This window comes from Colletes latitarsis, chromosome 8 (assembly GCF_051014445.1).
Source record: "Colletes latitarsis isolate SP2378_abdomen chromosome 8, iyColLati1, whole genome shotgun sequence".
NCBI lineage: Eukaryota > Metazoa > Arthropoda > Insecta > Hymenoptera > Colletidae > Colletes > Colletes latitarsis.
In genome coordinates, this window is record NC_135141.1 from 23,373,137 (window position 1) to 23,397,815 (window position 24,679).

Here is a 24,679-nt window from a genome sequence, read left to right on the forward strand (position 1 = left end):
TTATATTTCTGACAACGTATAACGATTACTACTGACTTCTGCCTGCCTCCGCTGGACTCTGCTGACCGCTACTGACCACTCCTGATACTTTTGACAACGTATAACGATTACAACTTGCTACTGCCTGCCCCTGCTGGACTCTGCTTGCCACTGCTTGCCATTGCTAGCCTCTGCTGACCACAGCTGACCACCCCTGATACTTCCAACAACGTATAACGATTACTACTTGTTACTGCTTGCCCGTGCTGGTCTCCGTTGGCCTCTGCTGACCGCTGCTGACCACTGCTGACCACCGCTTATATTTCTGGCAACGTACAACGATTACTACTGGCTACTGCCACCCACTGCTGACCTCTGCCACCATCTCGCGACCTAAGCTGGCCTCTGCCAACATTTCCCGACGTCAGCTGACCATCGCTGACCACTGCTGACCGTTGCTGACAACTTGTGACATGGTGTAATATAATATAGTATGTTTATATGTATTAAAGTTTTGTATAATGTAAATCTATGGCAATAAATGATATAATTTCAAAGTATTCTATGTGTTCTCATCATTTTTTACCGTCCTTTTCCTCTCCAAATCATTCTCTTACCTATAAGATGCGTACCACCTTCTTCGCAAGTTCACCAGCATTTTAGAAATGTTCCGGGAACTTTGGAAATCCGAATTTGACCTTGACCTTGGCCCACTTTCGAAAGTAGGTCAAGGCCATTCGAATCTTAGAAAAATTCTCCGGCCGCTTCGAAAATCCAAATGGCCTTGACCCAATTTCGAAAGTAGGTCAAGGCCATTCGAAATTTTAGAAATCTTCGGGCCAACTTGGAAATCCGGATGGCCTTGACCTAATTTCGAAAGTAGGTCAAGGCCATTCGAAATTTTAGAAATCTTCGGGCCAACTTGGAAATCCGGATGGCCTTGACCCAATTTCGAAATTGGGTCAAGGCCATTCGAATCTTAGAAAAATTTCGGGCCGGCTTGGAAATTCAGATGGCCTTGACCCAATTTCGAAAGTAGGTCAAGGCCATTTGAAATTTTAGAAATCTTTGAGCCAACTTGGAAATCCGGATGGCCTTGACCCAATTTCGAAAGTAGGTCAAGGCCATTCGAAATTTTAGAAATCTTCGGGCCAACTTGGAAATCCGGATGGCCTTGACCCAATTTCGAAAGTGGGTCAAGGCCATTCGAAATTTTAGAAATCTTCGGGCCAACTTGGAAATCCGGATGGCCTTGACCCAATTTCGAAAGTAGGTCAAGGCCATCGAATCTTAGAAAAATTCCGGGCGCTTTGGGAATCAGGATTTGGCCTTGACCCAGTTTCGAAAGTGGGTCAAGGTCACCGGAATTTCAGAAAACGCTCCGGGCACTTTGGAATTCCAGTTTTAAGTAGAGAAACGGTTTCTTATAACTAAGGGAATAATGGGGAGAGGAAAAGAAAGGTAAAAGTGACGAGAACACATAGAATTCTTTGCAATTATATTATTTATTGCCATAGATTTACATTATACAAAGCTTTAATACATATACATCATGTCAGGAGTTGTCAACAAAGGTCTGCAATGGTCAACAGGGGCCAGCAGAGGTGTGCAGAGGCAAGCAGAGACCAGCATACGTTATAAGTTGCCAGAAATATAAGCGGTGGTCAGCAGAGACCAGCAGTGGGAAGCAGGGATCACCAGGGGCGAATAGTAGCAAGTAGTAAGCGTTATATGTTGTCAGAAGCATCAGAGGTGGTCAGCAGCGGTCAGCAGAGACGAGCAGAGGCATGCAGAGGCAAGTAGAGTCCAGTAGGGGCAAGCAGTAACAAGTAGTAATCGTTATACGTTGTCGGAATCATCAGAGGTGGTCAGCAGCGGTCAGCAGAGACGAGCAGAGGCATGCAATGGCAAGCAGAGATCAGCAGGGGCGAACAGTAGCATGTAGTAATTGTTATACGATGTCAGAAGCATCAGGGGTGGTCAGCAGTGTTCAGCAGAGGCCAGCAAAGGCATGCACAGGCAAGCAGAAACCTGTAAAGGCAAGCAGAGACTTGTAGGGGCATGCAGTAGTAAGTATTAATCGTTATACATTATCAGAAATACCTGCAGTGGTCAGTAGCGTTCGGCAGAGGCCAGGAAAGTTCAGCAGAGACAAGCACACGCTGACAGAGATCAGCAAAGACCAACAGAGGTTAGCAGAAGTCGGTAGTAATCGTTATAGGTTGTCAGAAATATAAGCGATGGTCAGCAGAGTCCAGCAGAGGCAAGCAGTAATCAGGAGCAGTCAGTAACAGTCGCTGTATGGTGTCAAAAGTTGTCGAGAGTTCTGTACTTTTGTCAGCACTGGTCATCAGAGGTCATCAGAGGCAAATAGAAACCAGGAGTAATTCGCAGAGTTCAGTAATGAACTCTAGGAAAGGCAAGTAAAAATGCCTGGGCAGTCGAGATTCCGAATCGTATGCCGTTGACGTGAGCCTGCCTCTCTTAACTCCCATGAGACGTGTCCCACGGTGCACTCGGCGCTTCGTCTGGCATCTCTGCACTCCATTTTGCACATTATTCTAAAACATTTGTGGTATTCGTTTTCAATGCGATTTAAGTAAGCATGTAATGTATAAGATTTCGTTTAAGTTGTTCTTTTCTAGAGAAGATAGAGAAAAAGTTTATTTAATTTTTTTTACATAAAATTGAATTCTTCCCAAGATTGATATGAAACATTTAAAAGATCGTTTGTAAATTACGCCTATGTATCGGAACAACTATAAAACAAAAGAGGGAAATCCTCATGGACACCCGCGGGCCCTCCTTCGTCCGAAGGGAGGGACGACGGGTAGTGCCGGACTCTTACCGGCTAAAACCCCACGGTGACCATTCTCAGACGTCTGGCGGGGGATTTTAGTGAGCCATCACAGAGTCCCCCGCCGCGTCTTGCCTTTTCAGGCTTCTTCCGGTGGGAGGTACTCCTCCCACCGCACTCACATTCAACCGCAGACGCCTGGTCACTAGCGTCAACAATCCTGGGGCATGGGACTTAGCCGTCGGCCACGGGGTCACGTTGGCCGCAGGACTGACCCGCGGCAAATATCCCATGCCCCAGCCCATTCACACACGCAACATGTACCGTCCAGTTATACGCAATGTTTAATCGTGTGGGCGTAAGGCCACTTGGCGAGTTCCGCGACGAAAGAATTGAACAGGATGGTATCAAGTACTCGTTGACACAACCAAGTTCAATGTATTTTACAAACAACAACGTCACTAATTACAATATCTTACAACTAGTTTAATGAAATAGACTTGGTTAAGTAACTAAGTTGCTGGTGACAACGTGTATGATATGTAGGTTTGTAATCGGTCTGCGTCGGGGTATTTTAAACAGTGGTGAATAGTGGAAAGAGAACCGAAGCTAAGGGGTGTAACCCCATTGACTGGAGCGCCTGTCTTTGCACTTCGAATGAAAAATTTGTTGTAACTTACAAAGAGTGATCAAGATGATCCAGCGATCCTCTGGTGGTGAATACAGGTCGAGACGTACGCAACAAAGGCATAGATCGCTAGATCTGTAAGACATAATTTACAAAAACGAACGAGTTGTAGAAAGGGAAACTGTTGCAACATCGACTGTCTTCTGCAATACAGAAAAGATTTTATATTGTATATTTAGTTTTTATTTTGATTCTAATTTCAAGCTTTAGCCTGTGGGTGACTATATATCCCTGGGAAAAATTTTAATGGGGGATTTTAGAGGCCAAAATAAGACGAAAATCAAGAATACCAATTTCTTGATGAAGGCTTCGTTAAACAGTTATTAACGTTTAAAGTTCCGACCGTACTGAATTTTTTTCTAGAAAATGCGCAAGATTTCGAGGGTATGCCTATCCACCAAAAATGATTGTAATTGACCCCCGTAACCGAAAATAATATTTCCAAAACGATTTGAAATTTTTTTTTCCGTCGAAAAATTTCACACCTCGAATTTTTTCTAGAAAGTAGATAGGTTTTCGGGGGTATGTCTATTCACCAAAAATGATTGTAAGTGACCCCCGTAACCGAAAATAATTTTCCCAGAACGATTTGGAACTTTTCAATTTCGTCGAAAAATTTAGGCACCTACCCCCTGTCGATTTTTCTTAAAAACTATTTTTTCATTTTTAGTAATTTTGTTTGACGCCCTACAGAAAAGTTGTCTAATACTTTTTTGTAGGTACCCATGAGCTCTACTTCAGAAAAAAGTTTCATTGAAATATATTCACTATTATAGGAGTTACGGCTGTTTGAAAATTGGATCATTTTTATGGTGTTTTTCTCATTTTGCGGGGTCAAGGACCAACTTTTCGAATACTTTTGCGATTTGTACACATTCTCCACCAAAATACGCGTAGTTTGCTTTTTTAAACATTAAAATCGTCCAATCCGTTCGAAAGTTATGACGTTTTAAAGATTCGCATGAAAATTCGGGCAGACATTTCAGGCCTCAGATTAGATTTTCGGTAAAGAATTTTTTTCTCGAAACTGAGTAGGATTTCGGGGGTATGTCTGTTGACCAAAAATGCTTGCAATTGACCCCTGCAACTAAAAATAATTTTTCCAAGACGATTCGAAAGTCTTTTTTTTCACCCAAAACTTTCAGCACTTACTCGAATTTTTGTCTCGAAAGTGGGTAGGATTTCGGGGATATATGTATTCACCAAAAATGATTGTAATTGACCCCTGCAACCGAAAATAATTTTTCCAGAACGATTTGAAATTTTTGAATTTAATTGTTAATAACTTTTTAACGAAGCCTCCATCAAGAAATTGGTATTCTTGATTTTCGTCTTATTTTGGCCTCTAGAATCCTCTATTAAAATTTTTCCCAAGGATAGCCGAACATCCTGTAAATTGTTTAACGATTGAATCTTGATCATAGCGGCTATATTCGAGTTGCAATTTGTTTTTCCGTAAGGTCATCGAGCTGCAACGTCAAGTGAAATCGACAAGAAATAACCTAAAGAAAGATCGAGTAGTTGGCGCCAAGATTCTCGAAAAACTAAAATCATCATGGGCGAAATCATGCAATCCTGGATGCAAGCGAGGCTGGGACTCATGGTAGATCTATCCCCAGACGTGTTCGGCCATTACACCAAGGACGGCAGACTACTAGCGAAAATTCTCTACAGTTACGACGTGATATCCCGCGATCAGCTGGACACTATCATCGACACGGACGATCCCGCCCTGTGCAGAGTAAATCTAAGGCATCTGAGAATCTGGCTACGCTTTCTGGGCATCGACTGCGACGATGAGAGCATCGTGGAGATCTCCTGCGGCAAAGGTACCACGTCCTTGCGTCTGTTCTACAAGGTCTACCTGTGTCTGGAGACCAAGGACAGACTGCACTTCATCACGCTGCAAAAGGAGCGAGAAAAGTTCGTCCCCACGTCGAAGAAGTTCGAGGTGACCACCATCAGCGAGGATCCTCCGCCGTATCAACCCCCGGAGCATCCTTTGTCGAGGAAACTCGTCGAGGGAAAGGAAACCGTCGACTGGTACGGCTCCAAATTCCAGGCTATCCTTACGAAACTCAAACGGGATAAAGAACAGATGATACTGGAGACTTGTGATCCGTATCCGATCGTGCAGCCGATCGAGTATTGCGTTTCCGAGGTATCTACGAGGTTAGCAAAAGGTAGATTCAAAGCACCTGATATACACAGGCTTCGATTAACACTAGATTTACGGGCATTGATCGTACATATATTTATTGATACCTTTCATGTTGACAATTATCTTAAAATACGATTTTTCTTTTAATTAAAATATGTATTCATGCCATTGCATCGATCAAATTCAACATAAGTTGTTAAAAAATAATATTTACGCGTTCTGCAATTTTTAATATGGAATCTGACATCCGTCAAATTGACGGCTTCCGTAAATCTAGTGTTAAATGGCCTGTCTCTCTCACAAGTGCTCCACCGCCCACCTACTCCTATACATTGCTTGCATTTTGAAACATTAAAATCCTCCAATCCGTTCAGAAATTATGATGAATCATTCACTCATGGTCAGACATTATATTTACGGTAAGGAATTTTTTTTCTCGAAACTGCGTAGGATTTCTATTCACCAAAAATGATTGTAATGGACCCCCACAATTAAAAATAATTTTTTTAGAACGATCAGAAATTTGTTCGCCAAAAAATTTCTCCACCTACTATCGTGTACTTGTGAAAGAGTATTTCTCTGTATATTTTTCCGCCTACAAACGCAATGTAAGCTCCTTCGAGCCCCATCCACTTAAAAACCCTGTACATCGATCCTCTCCTAGAAATCGGAACCGGATAGGCTGAAGGAAGAGAGCGAAGAGTTGGATCGGTTCGCTAGGAGGCACCGTCCCAAAGCCTACGAATTCGTGGAGTACGACGAGAAATTCGAGGAGTTCCAAGCGGTTGCGGAGGATCCGCTGATGGCGAAGGCGTACGTCGACTGGCTCAAGTGTCGCAGGAAACGCGCGGCGACCATGGCCGCTGTAAAGACGAAGATGCAGAAGGAGTTGCTGTCGAGGGTTTGGGAACGACTGGAGGAACAGCAAGAGAGAGCTTTCGACGAGGCGATCGCCGCCCGGGTGCTGGACCAATCGACCTACGAGAAGCAGATCGTGACGAAGCTGTGCGAGGTGCGCGACCAGAAGAACATCATGGCGGAGAACCAGATGATTCTCGAAAAGATGGCGGCGGAGACGAGCGAGACAGAGTATCGCATGAGCTTCGAACGGGAGAAGGATTTGGCCTGCAAGAAGCAGAGGGACGTGGAGATCGAGTGTCAGAGGATGTGCGAGCTCCGGCGGAGGCTGCACGAGGAGAAGGTACGAAAGCTGCACGAGAAGCACCGGGCACTTTGTCGCGAGACGGTACAGGACCTGGTGAACCTGGCTCTGAAGATCGAGGACTATCGAAGGGCGAACGACGGCTGCGTTCCGGAGTCGATACTGCGCGAATGGAAGACGATGTTCGTTCGGTGCCAACCGCTCTTCGACGAGAACATCACGTGTGCCATCGATATCGACGTCGAAGGGGACGAGGAACGCGTGCTCGAGGAAGTCTCGCGGATTAAGATTGAGAAGACCGAGGTGTTGCAGGACGCGCTCTTCGACGACTACGTCCAGACGAATCCGCCTTGGAACGCTTTCGCGCCGTTGCTCGCGGAGGATGCGCTCGAGATGTTCGAGTTGGGTCGCGTGGTGCTTGGGTACGTCGTCCATCGCCTCCTGAACTACGCCCACTCCGATCGGATCGATAGGTCGCGAATATCGTTGCCGAAAGCGAAGAACGCCGCGATCATCGTTGGCGTCGCGAGTCCCACGGTGCACGAGTCGCTTGGAAAGTTGTTGGAGAGCAACGAGATTCGATTGGTGAGGATGGAGGATGCTATCAATTACTGCTTGCAACAGTACAAGAACGAGATGTTGGACGTAGACTCGATCGACGCGAACGTGATCGCGGCGACCGACGCGGTCGTCAACGAGCTTAAAAGAGGCAAGCGTGGAATGGGTTTTCTGAGGAGATTGTCCAGCGTACGGTTGAAGTCCGAGGAAGACGCGACGTCGCGTCGAAGCAGGTCGTCTGGGCAGACGTTGAAGCGTCAAGGGAACAACGAGACGGACACGAAAGTGGAGGAGAAGTCGAAGGCGCGGGATAAACAGACCCAGACCCCGAGGAACTTGCCCTACGACGATCTGGACGCCACGTTGACCGATTCCGCGTACATTGGTAGGTTCTCCGGTTCTTCTAATATGGAAGACTTGTACGGAATGTTTGCGTTTCTCGTAGGTAAGTGGGCCTACGAATATCTCGTGCTAGGGGAACCGATCACCAACGAGCTCACCACCAAGATTCTGATCGAATATCTCAAGAGTCTCGATGGCGTCAAGAGTTGGGCCGTAATCGACTATCCAAACACGTACGAACAAATGTCTCTGTTAGAAGCAGCCCTGACGGGTTCCAAAATACCCCCGAACCCCGAGGTCCTCGACTTCGAGGACGTCAGCATCGAGGACGTCGAGTCCATCGAGCCGAGAATCATCTACGAGGACGATTTCAATCCCATCCCGTTGTACAGGCAAATAAAACGAAGCTGCCGTACTCTCTGATCGCTCTTGAACCGCGTACCTAACGTCCCGCGTTGATTTCCCAGGCAGTCGAGGCTCGTGCCGGACCCCATCAAACGGATCGAGGACATCCAATCGCCCACGTTTGCCAAGCTGTTCGTCAGAGTCGCGCAGAAGCCGAAGAACTTCGAGCCGGAGGATCGATCGTACGAAATATTGAAGGAGGACGCGCCGTCGATCGACAAGTTCTACGCTTTTCAGAGAGTCGGTTATCTGCTCTATTACACCAGCTTGGATTCGACGACGTTAAGGGCGTTGGCTCGGCTGGTGATCGGGACGAACGCGGAGGGAAAACCGTCCGAGGAATTGTTCGGGGACGCTCCTAAGAGTCACGAGCGAAGCAAAGAAAGGAGCACGGGCTCCAAGGCGCCGGTGATCAAACGCACATTGCCGCCGTCTGACGGCGACGAGGAAACGGAACAGAGCCAGGAGGAGGAGTACGATGATTTCCAAATGGACTTCGACCCTCGACAACCCAGACCCGGCGAGGCGAACTGGGAATGGATCGAAGTTCCTTTACCCTTTGCTCTCGTCGAGTATCTGGCGAACCTCTGGGAGGACATGGAGAAGATGTACACGGTAAATCTTAAGGAACTGTTGTTCTTGAAGAGCGTACACGCGTCGGGAGTGATCCCGTACAAGGACTGCATCGCGAGGAACGCGACAGAGTTCATAAAAAGACCGTGCAACAAGCAGGATCTGTTGCACCAGTTTCATTTGGCGTTCAACGCCATCGACGAGGACGCCAGGCACGACGCCGACGTCAAGTGCGAGCTGCACCGTCGGGTGGCCGACTTTCAGACCCAATTGTGGGATATATGCGACCGGAGGAGACTGGAGGCGGAAGAGGAACGGATACGGTTCGTCGACCAAGAATGGACCGTCCATGACGCGACCATTTTGTTCAACGTTTACGTAGGGATCATTCAAGCGGAGTTAGACCGATTCATCGACACGATGCACCTGATCCAAGATTACTATTTGACCACGTTGAAAAGACCGCTGCAAGAGACGCGTTTCTCGAAAGTTGTTCTTAACAGAATGCAAGTGGGCCACGACGAGCCTGTGAACTTTCAGGAACAACCGGAATCCTCGAAGCCCGCGGAGAAGCTGACCGACCGGAAAGAGACCAAACGGTCCAAGGTTAAGGCTGGTTCTCCAAAATCAATCGCTGTTTCTTCTTCTCCGCTCGCGGTCGAGTATTCTCTCCTGCGAAAAGAGATTTACGACTTGTTAGTAGATAGAAAGAAACCTTTTGGCGGTGCGGAGAACGCGAGCATATTCAAGATCATTATGGAAAACGTTCGTTACGCGAGGAACATCGTGGATGCCGTTTCAACGAGGACCAACGACATCCTCAAGAGAGAGACAGCCGCAACGTCCAAAAGCAAAGATTTCTCGGTCGATTTAACGGATTCTGTAGCTGTAAAAACAGCGTCCAGAGGACCGGATGTCCTGTTGGAATGGCGGTATGCCACGACGTTCGAGATAGATCGAATTCGCGCGAAACTCGACGCGATAGCCGCCGCAGCCCGAACGGAAGTCGTCTTCTTGCTGGAAACGATGCAGAAGACTTTCCATCAGTTTTACGATTCCATCGTGGACAGGTTAATAGCTTAAAATCTATATAAGACGTAATGCAATTTATTTTCAATCAGAACACCTTCCCCATAAGTAAAAATTAAAAGTTCTTAATGCAATTATTTCACCCTCGATGTTCGTCTTACCGTGGCCAGTAGAATCAGCCCCTAAAATAAATGCCACCGAGTGGGTGAACACCCTGTATGTGGTATAGTATGCGAATGCTCGATGACACGTACGGAGCGGAGCATTTAAGGCAGGTCACCTGGATAACGCGTTTATTTTTAGAGACATAAAAGATCATTTCAGGCAGAAGGGCTTTCATTTTCACGTGCTTTAACGGCAGTTAAATAATTCTGCACCGATCCATCCTTAAATTTTCTCCTTTTAAAACGTACGCCAAGTTAAATAAACTATCACTATTATTCGCGAACGTGCACGTTTCAGTAATTCGCAATCGATCGCGCAGGTACTGGCGCGAGATGAAGAGCGTGAACGAAATGGCGAACGTGTTCTGCTTCGCGATCGAGGAGGCCAGATTCCTCGAGAGGGAGATGCTGCTGGAGGACGACCGTTTCGTAATACGATCGAACGTGTTCGTGATGGAATTGCCACCGAAAAGGCGTACGACCGTGAAGGAAGTAGCGTCCGACACGCGATTCCGTGTCGGTCAGATAGCACGATTGATGGAAGTGCTTCGAAGAGTGGCTCCGCACGGGACCATGTCCGAGCGAGCCTTCGTTTACATCCTTCAGGACCTGGTCAGTCACGGGATGGAGGAGGGCGAACGGATATCGTTGCCCTGCTGTTGGTATCGATTACGATCCACGGACGTTTCGTGCCTCGTCGATCGACTGTTCGAGTCCGCGGATTACGTCGACTGGCGGGAATTCGTCGTGTACGCGTTGGAACTTCCGTTGCCGTCTCACCGGGACATTCTGCTCGCGAGGGACCGCTTCAGGATCCAGGATCAGGACTTGAACGAACTGGTGACCGTCGCTCAGTATCTCTGGACGCCGTTATGGTTCCTCGAGTGCACCGGGACGGACGTAGACGTCTGGAAGCTACTCAGCGACGATTACCAGAGAAATCGCGATGAGCTCTACGACGAAGAGCTCTATCATTTCTCTCGCGACGAATACGACAGGCAATCGTTGCTGAGGGCGAAAGCGAGCTCGATCTCGATCCTGGATACCTGCTGCTCGAATCCCGAGGAAATGCTCAGGTTGATCCTGGCCAAGGACCTGCTCTGCCGGATGTACATGGTCGATCAACGGACGGTCAATTACACCGCGTTGCTGTTGGCCTTTTGCAAGGACGAGGATCCTCGCGAAGGGTTCGCCAAGGCGCTCGCGTTAGCGCTGGGAACCAGAGTCTGCACCGACGTGGACGAGGGCGAGAGATACGTCGAGAAACTCTACGAGCAAAGGCGTGTTGCTCGACGGGTGCAAACGTCGCGCGAAGCTTTTCGTCACGAAACTAAAAGGGTACGACGAATTAGAAAATTTACCCGTGGTAAAGTAATTCTATCGAAACGATACGCTTCAGATAATCGAGGGGATCGTTCGTCGCTTGATGCACAAAGTCGACGAGAGTATTGGATGGACGATAGGAAAGCAGTCGTTGGAAGACTTTGATCAGACGATTTCCGTTCACGACTACGACGAAGGGGTGGAACACGGTAGAATTTCGATAATCAGTTCCTCGATATTCGGCGAGGGCGATTTTGAATGCTGTTTCACGGAACAAGAAGCTGTCATTTATTGGCTGTCGTTGGACGTTTGTCTCGTAAGAATCTTTGCCGCGGATTCGTGAGCTTCGAAATATAAAACATTCCATAGATAGCACGATCTGGTTTTTAGACGGTGCTGGCTGCAACGTTACCGTGGCACGTCTTGAAACCAGAGATTTTCGAACCGTGTCTCCCGAGTCTTCGCGACAGCTTAACTTTCGTGTACCAGCAGCTGAGGGACGACGATCTAACCGACGACGAGAACGTCGTTCTTGCGCATCGTCTTCTGAATCACGAGTTTATGATACGATTGCTGGGCAGCGTCAGCAACTTCACCGCCAAGAATATGGGAAACATGATTCGGGAGATTTTACGAACGAGGGAGGACGCAAATCTCGGTTAGGTCGCGATTTGATTGTCCGTAATACAGTAATGATTCTTAAAACGACCGGGGGGATCCCCCTTGGAGCCAGCGAAGACAATGCTTGTAAAAGACTGTGGCCATCAGCTAAATCGCCGTGTATAAATATCCGCTGGTGTCCGATTTCGTTATCGCTTTATTTATGAATCATTACTGTAAAGAGTAGACGCACAGATTAATCCATACGTACTTGTCTAAAAGGAAAAGAACGAATGCAGTAAAGATACACGGGATCAAGAGGATAAGCCTTAACAAGATTTATTGTTTCGATACATCACGAGTGTAACCTGTGAAAACCTGTAATCTTCCAGGTAAATTGAGGAGATATCATGTTTTACGTACACGAGGATGCATTTTTTTCATTCCTTTTGCGTTTTATGTCTCTTTGTTCTGTTTCTCTTTGCCCTACGTTTCGCAATTTTCTTCGGTGTCGGTCCGCCCTTTCGGCGTACCAACGCAGAGTTTATAAAATGTCGTTGCTTTCGTATCAAACGGTTGGTATCGTAGAAATAGTCCTCGTGTCCGTTTCATTCGTTCGCGAATACCTTAATGCCTCGACACAAGCGACGGATTATAATAATAATAATCGTACGTATTATTATGCATCGCGTTTACGCGCTCGCGCGTACGTATCAGACTATCGATTACCATCATATATAAATACTTACGATCTCCTTACTCTATGCATTTTCGTTTCGATCACTATGTCGTCTTTGTCGATGAAGTTTCAGTAATTCCGGAACGAGCGCGAACGAAAAATCAACCAAACGAATATGCCCCGTCCGATGGACACCCGGAATTTACTAACAAAAATAAAGGATTTCTATTTAAACAAATTCGAACGCATCGTTCGCGAAAATATTAATTTCGACGTCTTTTCATCGGAGGAAAGAAATTAAATCTAAGCCTATCGCGGGAGGATTTTCCCGGGCGTAATTTTCAATCAATAACCGAAAAGATATTCGCGTTTGATACGCGTCGATCACACATCTCGACGTTTCCCGACGTCTCTCCCTTATCTCGATTATCTATAATATCGATATTATTCGATAACGATAATTATATGGTACAGTGTCCTTAAAGTAGATTGAAATCGTTTCAAACCGCGTCGTTCTTCTTCAAGTTTAACCTCCGTTCGATATCGACGAGCAAGAACAGCGTCGGACACCCGATCGTTGCGAAAAACGAGCAACATCGATCGCTTCTCGGGTAACGCTGTTTGATAATCCGATCGGTAGGAACGGACGATTAAGGGAGCGCGCAGAGGATTCCGTTACAAACACGGACAACGTGCAAAAGGCATCGATGACACACTGTTCTCGTCGCTCGAAGCTCGATATTTTTTGGGGCTTCGAATCGCTGTGAATTCCCATTTTCATACCATCGCAAAGTGCACCAATGCTCGATAGTTTTACAACTTTCAGATATTAACTCTTTTTACTGGAAAACTCTTTGTACTGGAAAATTCTCAATAAACCTCTTGCAATAATTTAGAATAAAATTAATGTCCTTAACACTAAACCTACCGGCACTTCATATATACCCATTTCTACCATGGGCAGTCTTCCTTTTCACAAATATAAATTCAAATCGAAATTCATGTTCAATTAAATAAACAATTTACAGTCCAGTTTTATCGTACACTAGTCGTATGATCAATAGGAAGTGCTGAAACTACTTTGGGCACGTAGAGTCAAAGTAAATGTTAAAATAAACATAGAAGACAACATAAATAGTAATAGGTAATATGGTCAACGGATAGGGGATGAAATGCCCTTTAAAACGAGCGTTCGAACAAGTCGATAGCTTTATTAGTTCCGGAGATATAGGGGTCCGAAGCGTTTGTTTACATTCTTACTACGGTCTTGTCAGGGTCGTTGACCGCACGTGATCGTAGTGAATAGCAAACGTGACGTCACTCAGTCACTCGGTCAGTGGGTCAACGTGCGACAAGGAGGTTCGTCGCGACGCGTTAGACGAAGACAGCGATAGTTGAATTAGAAAAATTACCTTTTACGTAAATTACGATATCTCGAAAACGAAAAGTCCGATCGACAAAATTCGAAAGCCATTCTAAAGGGGAGGCTTTGCCGCTTCCAACAATGACTGATTTATAAATAAAACATTAGTAGTTTTGAAACTGCACGCGTCTAAAGTTTAACTATTTTTAATATGCGTTGTTAGATTTTTAAGACAGTGGAAACTGAAAATTCTCTCTTTGCTGTACGTATATTTCCTATTTACATCGGAAGCTAACGAGAATTTGTACCAAATTTTGTCCAGTTTTTTATAAAGAAATATAAATCATTCAACTGGTCAGATGACCGGTCGTGGTAGGTTTAGTGTTAAACTCAAGCGTTAGTTGATGTCATTGGGTTATAAATGACCCTCGACACTTTGACTGCCAGGATTTACCACTCAAGTTGAGAAAAATTTTTTGAATGTTAGCTGATGTAGTTTACGACGGCCTAAAATCAAAACTAGTTGTCTTCGATTCTCCGTATTCTCACAACCCAATCTTCCACTTATGACTCGAGCAAAAGACGCCCACTTGACGAGCGGAGATCGGGGGAAACGCGTGCATTTTTCGAGGATTTACGCTTCGGAGTAACGTTCGCAGCAATTCGAAGACTGTTCCCTGGTTATCGAAGACGAGGCGACGATTATTGGCGATCCGTTCGCACGTACTCGCGTAAAGGAAATTGGTCCGACCTTACCGCGCTCTTCCTCGTCTTTCGCGAGATTTCTGTCGCCGTAAAGAAGGTGCATTATTCACAGCCCGTACTCTCACCCTTAACGATTTAAGTATTGATTCCAAACGACCAACGTGGCGCGCGTAACCACGTGCTTTATGATACGCGTGATATGTTAGTGTTTTGTGTTCTGACCTCGATCGAAACTTTCACCGCCTTCCGTCTACAGATTCCACGGCTCGAAACCTTGAAAAACCGAGTCTCGAGTTTAATTCACCAGCGAATCACAGTTTTCGAACGAAGCGTGTGCATGCATGTGTCGTGTGTAGGTGTGTGTATGTGTGTATAGTTTTCAAGGAAATACGTATAAAATGCTAAACGATGAGCGTCCTCGAATACGCAGAGTTCCGCCATTTTGTTCGCGTTAGACGCTTAAGTACCGTTTCCATTATACGTCCGTCTGTACAAGATCACGTCAAGTACAGAAATAAACTTTTCGCGACGTAATTAACGAGACTTATTGATCGATGACTACGCGAATCCTAAACAAAAAAATAGGCTTCCTTTCGTTCCGCTCGAGAGCACCGTGCCCGCGGACTTCGAACGACCAAAAGCTTCCGTCGTTCTCGAGCGACGATTTCTCACGCTGCCCCGACCCACGGAACGTTTATGGTTGCTCGCGATAAAAACGCAAACGTTCATCGTTCCGCCGGAAGCTATGGAAAGTAGTTCGCGTTGAGAAAAACGCGATTTCTATCGTCTGTTCTATGCCAACGCGTCGAGTACGAGTCTTCCCGATAACGGGGGACCCTTTATCGGTAGTTCGAAAGAGGCGTATAAATCGTAAAGGCAAAGGCGCGGATTTCTAGGTCGACCGCGCCGGCGGTAGCTTCAATTTCTGGCTGAAATCTACGGTTAGTTTTTTTTAAGGTTCGTCGTTGGAGATTATGGCGGTAGAAAATGTCCGTTGAAACGAAAGGATGAATAGCAAAACCTGTAAAACACACGCGTACCGTGTATCAAGGAATCAAGGATCCATGTACACGCATAGTATGACAAGAAAAAAAGATTGTAAACGATATTTAGAGCCGTACACGAAATGGCACTTTGACGTACAGGCCCTTTCTCCACCCGATGGCTCCGTTTGTTAATACAACCACATGCTCGTTTCGTTCGATTAATCCCAAAATCATATAAAATGCTAACTTACCATAAGTACAACGTCGAAAAGTCCGGCTCTACGGAAATTTCGGCCAGTGTACACGGATCCGTGGAACAAATAGACGGGTACCAGTGCATTAACGCTAGATTTACGGACATTCGTGTGGTTTTTCTTTTAATTGGGATATAAAATTCAATATAAATTGCTAACAGATAATATTTACGAGTTCCGCGACTTGAAGTATGGAATCTAAAACCCGTGAAACCGACGGGTTCCGTAGATCTAGCGTTAAAAATTACAATGGAGATCCGGATTGGTTTGCCGCGCGCGTACTCGCTTCCATGCGAAATAGGGATCTCGGTCGCAAAAAGCAACGCAAGCAGGTTCGCGGGAGCTCGATGGAAGCCGAGTTCGCCACGAAACTGTCCTAGATACGCGGCGGTCAACCGGAAACTCGGGCTACTGGCATTTCGCGTAACCCGACCGAGGAAGCCTCAAACTTCTGTGGATCGTGCGTACTCGTATATGTACAATACACTCCGAAAAGGACGACTGGAGCTTCTACCGACCCGCTCTTCTCTCTTTTTCTCTCTTCGTTTCGGCCGCCAGCTCGCTTTCACACGCACACACATTTTCCTTTGGCACGTTAGCTCGTACGCTACATTCTACCTTGCTCTCTAGCCTATCGTTGCGATAAAAAAATACGAGGAATAAAAATATATCACGTAACAACGTTTCTCTCGTTCGTTGCCGCCGACCACCCGCGAGAGAAACAACCCGCGAGAATCGTGCGCGGATGCAACGTCGACGTTACACGCCGCTCCAGGACATCTTGGGGGACCGTCGTCGGAAAGCTGCGGATTCGTTCTACGAATTTTACCGGAACCAAACTTTTTACGATCACTCGCGACCGTTGGATCGTTCCAACCGGTCGTCCACACACCGATTAAACATAGTTTCGATCCCGTACAAGTCTCCGTCGCCTCCTCCCGGAACTGGACGCGGAACAACGTCTCTGGGCCCTCTCCACTACCCGATCCAAGACAGCCATCAGCTGGGCTGAGGGGGCGTCAGCTTCACCAAAAGCCAAGTGTATAGTTTTGGCTTCTGCTTATCGACCAGCTCGTACTGGAGATTGCTCAGTCCGTCCGTGGAGAATCTCTTCTTGCCCGTTTTCAGGTACTCGTACCTGTTCGGAGCAAATGTTCGCCGGTCAAGGAAACTGCAATTTCGGGTCGAGAGCTTTCACCACCTTGACGAGCCGAGAACGAGTACTTTTATTGGGAATATGTCTACCAAATTACACTAAATTCGGTCGAACGGTTTTTGAGTTATCACCTACGGTTCAATTTCCTCTGCTAGAAATAAACATAGACATTAAACAAAAATAGTTTTCTAGAGATCAAGAAACGCTTTCGACCTATCCTGTAAAAAATTTGTGAAAGTACCGCTCGTTTCGGGCCTGTCAAGGTGTAAGCCTATTTAATAACCGGCGATTTAAAATTTTCTCGGACCTCTACATCAACTATAAAGGTTTGTTGGCTCACCTCTTTGGGTTAGCCTTTTCCTTCTTGTGCGTGAGCATTTTGTATCGCGCCACGTTCGCCGGATACCGAGAGATGTGAAGACCGTGCGCTTTTATCCGATTAGCCATGTCGTCGTCCTCGCCGCCCCAGCCCCAGAACACGTTGCTGAATCCGTTCACCAGGCGAAATTGTTCGCGCGACATCGCCGACACGCCGCCGAACAGATCGGCGTACGGTAGCCTGCGGAACATGGAAAAGAAACGGTCTCTCGCGGTGTTCTATTTCCCGAGCTCGCGATCGAACCGCCCGAAATAACGCGTTACCTGTATTTGAACTTGTCGACTGCGACCGACATGTGCCTGGGTTGCTCGGGACAGGTGTAGAAGTTCCTATCGTCTTCCGGAAGTAGGTCAACATCGTGAAAAATGAAACAGTCGAAAAGCCGTTCCTTCAAGGCTTCGACGTAACCGACGTTCATGAGCATCGCGCGGTTGAAGGACTCGCTGCCTGAAACACAATGAGAACTTTATCAGGCTTCGTGCGAATTAACGTAGGAAACGGCGCTCGAGTGCTTTCTATAGAGCTCTCGCGAAGCCGCTGAGAATTTCGCGTCGACGGCGCGACCCTTTTCCTAAAACGCTTTGCGATCGATCGACGCTTTTCAATCAGCGACCAAAGTCGTCGAAGATACGCGTAAACCTTTAAGTACTTTACGATGTAAATATATTTTTTTTTATTATTAAATATATTCCACGGTGGTCATACGTATGCACAGATGTAGGTCAACCGAGGAACAACGTGACGCATGAGATCGCATCAAAAGGGAGAAAATGGAGGGTGTCGCGGGTAAAGAGAGCCGATTCCACGCATTTGCCATCGAATACCGTTGCCTCGATGCGTTTTCACGCTTCGACCATCCTCCGTTTACCCGAAAGGTACTCGAAACCGCCGTAAAATCATTCGTTCGAAGATGGAGACGTCGAATGACCAAATTTTGCTACTAACTCTTGTCGTAGAATTATGTCTGGACGTACCTGGCCGAACGAATTCGATTCGAGCGCGAAGGGCAAAGGGACGATCGCCCCCGGAGGTTTTATTAAAATTTCCCGGAGGCTGGTGCTTCTCGACTGCGATAAATGCAAACGAACTTCGCCCGCGGGTTTATTATCGCCAAGAAAATTCACCGGCGTTCGAGGGCCTCGAGATTAATTTTCTCGTTTGTTGCTAGACAGTCCCGCTTAATGGAATCCGGACGATCGATCACAATTTGATTCAATAATCCCGGGTTTCCCCGAGATTATCGGCTCGGACAGAAGATCTCGTTATTAATCTAATTTGACGTATTCCACGAGCACAACGCGGGCGGCGTTAACGGACGACGGTTCTCCTTGCATCTACTTAGCCAGAATGGCAAAAACGAACACGACACCTTTTTCTTCGCGAAAGAGTAACGGTTATAGGTCGCATTAAGGATAAGAGGATGATGAATGGAGTCTCGAGAGCCGAAAAGGGGAAGAACCACGACAAATCGCTGGCGTCATATACAATCTTCTTCGCGGCTGCTTCTTTTCTCCTTACCCTAAATTATACCGACTGGAGACTTGTCTCCCTACGCGGGGATCATCGTTTCCGTCGTCTAACAAGTACAAATATTAGCTCAACGAACAAGTAACGCAATATTTCTTCGCGCGCGCACGGAGAAACATAATTTAAACGTTCTCTCCGCAACTTCGCGTCGTTGCAAAGCCGTGCGATAACAACTGATTCATTTTCCTGCACGCTGTACGATAAATCTATCGTGTTTTTATTAATTATGCTCGACGAAATCGATCGTGGATCACGCGCGGGGGCGATTTCCCGTTAACGAGGACCGCGCGAACACGTTCCTGTACAGTTACGGCGATGGCAACTTCTCCGATGCTTTCGACAAACGAATCCAAACGATATTAACGGTACCGCGGCGAATCTACGACAGCTGCGACTAATTGCATCGCGTCTTCCACTTTAACGTGCCCGCGTGACTCGTAACTTTCGAGCGATCCTCGGCTCGCCTCGGACCCAACAGGTGTTGGATGATTCCATCGATGTCATCTTCGCGAGAAACCTACTTTCGAAGACCTGCGCTGCGTCGCTCGCGCCTATCAGAATGCATACTTAATCAACGAAGTCGCTGGAACAGTTTCAGAGAAATCCGTTTAACGGAATCTGCAGATAAAGCGTAAAGATGTAAAGGTACATTGTAAAACGGCGTCGACGGGCTAGCGTTGCGTCGAGAAAAAACTCGGTGACCCATCTTTCGCTGCGGATACGGTGGAAAAAGGAAGGCGGCGATCGTTGGTTCACGGTCAGGGTCTTGGAGACGTTGCAACCCTTACGTAAGTCGAACTCGAGCGTAATTTAATCGCGGGGACACAAGAGCGGAACGATAGCTGTTGCATGTACCGCAATGCGGTATCGGCAGCGTGGATTCGATGCACCCTGTGCTCGCGAGACAGTCTGACCACTCTCTCGCGCCACTTTATCTCGACGAACGAAAATCGAGGGCAGATTTCGATGGCCGCTAGGCGAGTTAAACGCGAACGTTAGCCGTGGACGCGACACCAGGACGCTCGCCTTAACGCGGATTTAATTGCTTTAAATGGTCCGGACACGGTTCCGCTCTACCGCCTCTTTGCAATTCAAATTCTCCCTCTTCTTGCGCGTTTCCTCTTCCAACCGTGGCTCCTATACAGCTCGGCTCTCTTCTCTTTTCGCGACGATGTCGAAGCAAAGTCACCCACCGAATACATCGCTTTTACATAATTGCTGTCATCCTGAATATTTATCGGACGACGTACCCGGCCGGGGTCGCTGCTTTTGTTTCGTCCGCGTCGGCCATTATGCGAACGAGGAAATTAGATTGGTCGCGTTTCAATAATTCCCATTCGCCGGGACGAGGATCCCGCGGGATTTGCTCGACTTGGCTCGCCCCCGCCATCCAGTTCGTTTCGTTTCGAAGAGAGATAAACTCGTTACGGCTCGCCGCTGGAATCCCTTATCGCGAGCCCCGCGCCGGATTCCGCAAATAAGAATTATTAGAGGAGACTCTTTGACTCGCGATCTATCTTCCGTTTAACGCAAATACCATCAGACTCGAATTTCCGACCGAACGGTATTTGCATCGTCGCGGAAGGACCCGACAATATTTTCATATTTCAAATGTATATTTTAAACAGTGCCCATGAAACATAAATGTCTTACGTTAATGAGTGTTATTTCGTTCGTATTAATAATATGCTCGCTTCGGGTCAAAGAGGTTGTAAACTGAATACTTCTGAGCGCTATGGCGCTCGACTGACACTCACTGATAATATTATGCTGACCTTTTTCGAGAGCAATAACGTGTTTCGCTCGATGGGGCGACTAAATTACGCTCGCATACTCGAAACGAGGACGGGCAGGATTATGCAATATTAAATTAGTTTACGAGTTATTAGATGATTTAAAATTATTTTAACAGATTTTCAAGACGAATCGTGACGAGAGTCGTCCGCGTCGAAATTCGTCGGAAATCGACTGACCCGTTGCTTATATAACAAAAAGCGGGCACGGGACGGTGAACCGATCGATGCTCCGGCGATTCGACGGGAATAAATTTAATTAAAAATCACGTTAGCGTTTCGAACGAGCTCCAAGTAGATGAAAGAGACATATAGTTCGAGAAGTTCGTTCGAGGATATCGGATTGATCGTATCGGACAAACGACGGCGTCCTGCAAAGTATATTCGTCGAAAGTACGGAGCGCAATTTCGAGATAGCGTGAAAAGTTCGACGCTCGACCTTTAAAATACGCTCTGTATAAATAGACACGCCCTATGGTCGTTTAGCTAGGATCGGAGGTCAGCTCGGTGTTACAGGTCGAGATCTTATCGATTGTTAATTATCTCTCGATGCAAATATTGGCTCACCTTTTTGCTCGATCACGAATATCTGGTAGTCGATCTGCTGACGAAGTAGCATCGGATGAAGATTGTAGAGCAACGCCTGAAGATGCTGAGGCCGATCGCGAAACGGAATAATAATGGCAACCCGATGCCTGGCGACGCAATCCGCCGGATATCCTCTGCCACCGGGTTTCACGTCTGTGAACGCTTTCTCGATCACCGACAATTCGGGAGGCGATTTGGTAACAGCCAACGGTCCAACTGAAAACACCGCGACGCAGTCACGAATCAACTACGTTTTTTTCCCCCGAAATAGCGATTATTTGTTGACCGTTCGCGTTGGAAATCCCCGTGTTCCGGGACACCGGGCACGATGGATCGCGATCGATGGCTCGTTGCGTCGATTGTAACGAGAACGCGAAAAAATCCAGAGAGAACGGGAACGAGATTCCCGAGCGTTCGTTTGTCTTTTCGTTTCTTCCGTCGAGGGAATCCCGTGGGATAAATAAACGAACGGCACACGTAGCCATCGACTACAAGGTTAGACTCGTCGCGTCGAAGCACTCTCGTAAATCAACTGTTTGCACGAGAAAGCCTATTGCTTTACTCGATAGAACAAAGCGGTTGTTTCCTGTTCGTCTTTACGAGCTTACGATCGCCCAGGAAAACTCGAACGGATTGAAATTCTTTTTTTATCGGAAACAACTAGACAAAATTGCCAATTACTTACCGAGGTTTGGGGGCAGAAGTGGACATCGTTGCAACACGGTGCTGTTCGTCGAGTTCCCCGTCGAAACTTCCTGCGAACTCCCAAGGACGTACGCGTTCCGAGTGGGGAACATGGTTTCCAACTTGGAGAAATTTGAATGACCCCGGCCGGCCCATTGCAGGGTCGTCGCGGAGCCATTGTTCAGTAAACTGGGCACCGTTACGGGTCCGTATATGATCAGGCCCCGCGGATGGTGCCTGTAAGTGCGATCGGCGTACCTGAAATCGAGGAAGACGGCTCGTCAGTTCATCGTGCAATCGAATCGGAGAATATTTTTAGCCGTTGCGTGCCCGAGATTTATTCCTGGCCGTTTTGGCGCAAACCTTCCACAAAGAGCCACCGTATTTCTGTCTCTAAAGGCCTATCGAACCGGAATCTAATTAAAGACGGCCCGGTGCGGGGTCATCGAAAGATATTCGAACCGTTTCTTTTCTACGCGAACCAAAGAAAGACCCGATAATGCAACCCGCCACAACGCCAATCTAGGAGGCGAGACGATAAAATCTCGAGAATAATTTTCTTTAGTAGCAGCAATGTAAACAACCGCCCGCTGGATAACTTAATCCCCCTTTTGCCTACACGCAGAGAGGTAAACATTGTTAGTTTTACTCATTATGCAGCTCGGGTCGCGCGAAGACCCTGTTACGTGGAAAAATGCAACGCAATTTACAGCGAGGAATTGTGATGAAAGTTTTGGTTAGGAGCGGCGAACCGTCAGCGTTTGTAAAAAGTTGACGACCTCGAAACAAAAAGACAAAGAGTTCGCGACGAAAGGGGGGGACGTTTCTAGCGGAGAGTAAAAACAAAATGGTGTTAGTCAAGAGTGAAAAGAGCGTTAATTTGGTTCCTCGATCGGAAAAGGAACGTCTTAACTCTTTGCGGACGACGACTTTTTCAGCCGGGTCAGGTAGCAGGACGAGGCGATTTTTGCAAATGATCTTACATATAAATTATCTTACAAAAACGTTATATTTCGATAGTTTATCTATATTCACACCTTCATGAATATAATTTTAGAAAAATTAAGATCTGTAGTTTCGCTTGGTATGATCATTTATAAAACATTGACCAAGATGGATTCTTGGCTTATCTGGACATGTATCACAAAAATAGGTCGTCTCGTGTCTTCTCCCTGGTTTGTTTCGACTAGAACAAACTTTGCAATCCTTCTTTGTGCCAGTAAGAATTGCATGAAGCTTTCTGTTTAGACGAATTTCTTCAGAGTTGGACGTCGAACTTGCAGATCTATCTCGTGATTGACGAAAATCTCCTCTCAATTTCTTGACCAAAATTTTGCGAAAGTTCAAATGTGCAACTGGCTGTTCGTTTCCCTGTCTTTTTACATGTTTGTAGAGAATGTACGAATGAATTAAACAGATTTCCAGTTCCCAGAAAAATAATTTTCTCTCACTCGCCTCTCGTCCGCAAAGGGATAAAAAATATCTACCATCTAATTAAACTGTCAATCGAGAGGAGTAGGATCAAAGCGTAATAGAAATCATAGTTTTACAACTTCCTTCCAGGATGCGCAGCTGCGGATATGTCGCGAAGGTAATGGATATTACCGATGTGCCCGAAGAAAAACCTCGTTAATTATACATTACGCATACGGATGAAATTCTATAGTCCCGTATCAAATATTGATTAGTATTGATTTCGAGTGACTGGTACGCGCTGGGAACCAATTACCAAACCAGTTGTGCCTAGGTTGAACGAGCTATGCGAGCATTACCTCGAGGCTGACTCCGTGCCGTACGCTAATGACGTCCTACGACGATTAGTAAACCGATCGGCCATCTAATCGTGACAGTAATTTCACCGGAGAAATCCTCGAAGGCGATCGCGCGGTTTCGAATCGATCCAAGGATCTCGGAGGCCCTAATAAAGTACAAACTAAGCGCAGGTAACGGCAATCGACGCTCGACATGCATTTATCGCGTTAATTTAAAGAATCTCCGGGGAAATAGCTGCGTCCCGATGGCCGAAAGCTGACACGGCGAGACGTTGCAAATGCTTCTTGAGCTGACAATGCGGTATTCGTTCAGAAATTGGCGCCTCGAATACTTCGAACTGCTCTTAACCCTTTGCACTCCGAATTATATTTCAATTTTGTTACCAGAAACTCCTAACGCTTTTAAGTGTTTCCTTTTAAATTTACGTTAACTAAAAAATAGGGCAATTTAAACAAATTCAATTAAATATTTGATTTATTTACACTATGATAACTAGTGTATGATATCTCTTTTGTTTAGATATCTCCTGAGATAAAAACTGATATCGAGTCACAGTTAAGGAGCCACTACGCGAGAAAATTCACATTACGTGAATTCCGGATGTTCGATGCAGTCTTCCGGACCCATAGCGATCGACTTCAAATACGGGATGCATATTAACGACGACACGTGTCGAGAAAAGTTTGATTCGAAGTTCCCCTCTGCCATTTACGTAATGGAAAGGCGCCTGGTGGTCTCGCCATTCAAAGGATGGCGTTTGTTATGTTGCTTTTGCATCGACCGACTAATTTTGTGGTAACACGTCCTGCCAGTTTGCCGCGAGTACAGATGTAACGCTTTCCACGACGTGGCGTACGGAAACCTTGACCTAGGACAAAGCCAGCCAAAGGACAGCGTTTCCGGCAACGCGTTCGCAGCCATCATCTTCCGACCGAAGCTGCCAAAACTCTGACCTCGACGCTTTGACGGTCGCCTGGCGAATCGAGATACAATGTATCCCATTTTAAATAA

At 46.6% G+C, this 24,679-nt stretch overlaps 3 protein-coding genes across 8 annotated transcripts in view; 2 read left to right on the top strand and 1 right to left on the bottom strand.

Annotated features, from left to right (window-relative positions):
- The first annotated feature begins 5,019 nt into the window (after positions 1-5,019).
- Positions 5,020-6,058, top strand: LOC143344292 (uncharacterized). Its single transcript, XM_076770197.1, has one exon. The coding sequence runs from the start codon at positions 5,020-5,022 to the stop codon at positions 5,770-5,772; it is 753 nt and encodes a 250-aa protein (XP_076626312.1). The 3' UTR covers positions 5,773-6,058.
- Positions 6,059-6,222: 164 nt separating this feature from the next.
- On the top strand, positions 6,223-12,058 carry LOC143344293 (sperm flagellar protein 2). The gene is made up of 6 exons (XM_076770198.1): positions 6,223-7,730; positions 7,791-8,079; positions 8,155-9,735; positions 10,179-11,196; positions 11,258-11,497; positions 11,572-12,058. Exons 1-6 carry the CDS (start codon positions 6,428-6,430, stop codon positions 11,842-11,844), a joined length of 4,704 nt encoding a protein of 1,567 aa, XP_076626313.1. The 5' UTR covers positions 6,223-6,427; the 3' UTR covers positions 11,845-12,058.
- Positions 12,059-12,117: 59 nt separating this feature from the next.
- Positions 12,118-24,679, bottom strand: part of LOC143344287 (beta-1,4-N-acetylgalactosaminyltransferase bre-4) — a 64,086-nt gene continuing 51,524 nt past the window's right edge. For all 6 annotated transcript variants that reach the window (XM_076770187.1, XM_076770188.1, XM_076770184.1 and 3 more), the window contains 5 exons: positions 21,897-22,153; positions 21,191-21,427; positions 17,567-17,750; positions 17,265-17,483; positions 12,118-16,906 (listed from right to left, as the gene is read on the bottom strand). In XM_076770187.1, the coding sequence (XP_076626302.1) occupies positions 16,768-16,906; positions 17,265-17,483; positions 17,567-17,750; positions 21,191-21,427; positions 21,897-22,153 (1,036 nt within the window). In that variant the 3' untranslated portion in view covers positions 12,118-16,767. The remainder of the gene's footprint in view (positions 16,907-17,264; positions 17,484-17,566; positions 17,751-21,190; positions 21,428-21,896; positions 22,154-24,679) is intronic.

Coding starts and splice junctions, on each gene's coding strand:
- LOC143344292 (XM_076770197.1), top strand. CDS start 5,020: ATGGGCGAAATCATGCAATCCTGGATGCAAGCGAGGCTGGGACTCATG.
- LOC143344293 (XM_076770198.1), top strand. CDS start 6,428: ATGGCGAAGGCGTACGTCGACTGGCTCAAGTGTCGCAGGAAACGCGCG. Junction 8,080..8,154: donor AATCCCATCCCGTTGTACAG/GCAAATAAAACG, acceptor TTGATTTCCCAG/GCAGTCGAGGCTCGTGCCGG. Junction 11,498..11,571: donor TGTCGTTGGACGTTTGTCTC/GTAAGAATCTTT, acceptor TCTGGTTTTTAG/ACGGTGCTGGCTGCAACGTT.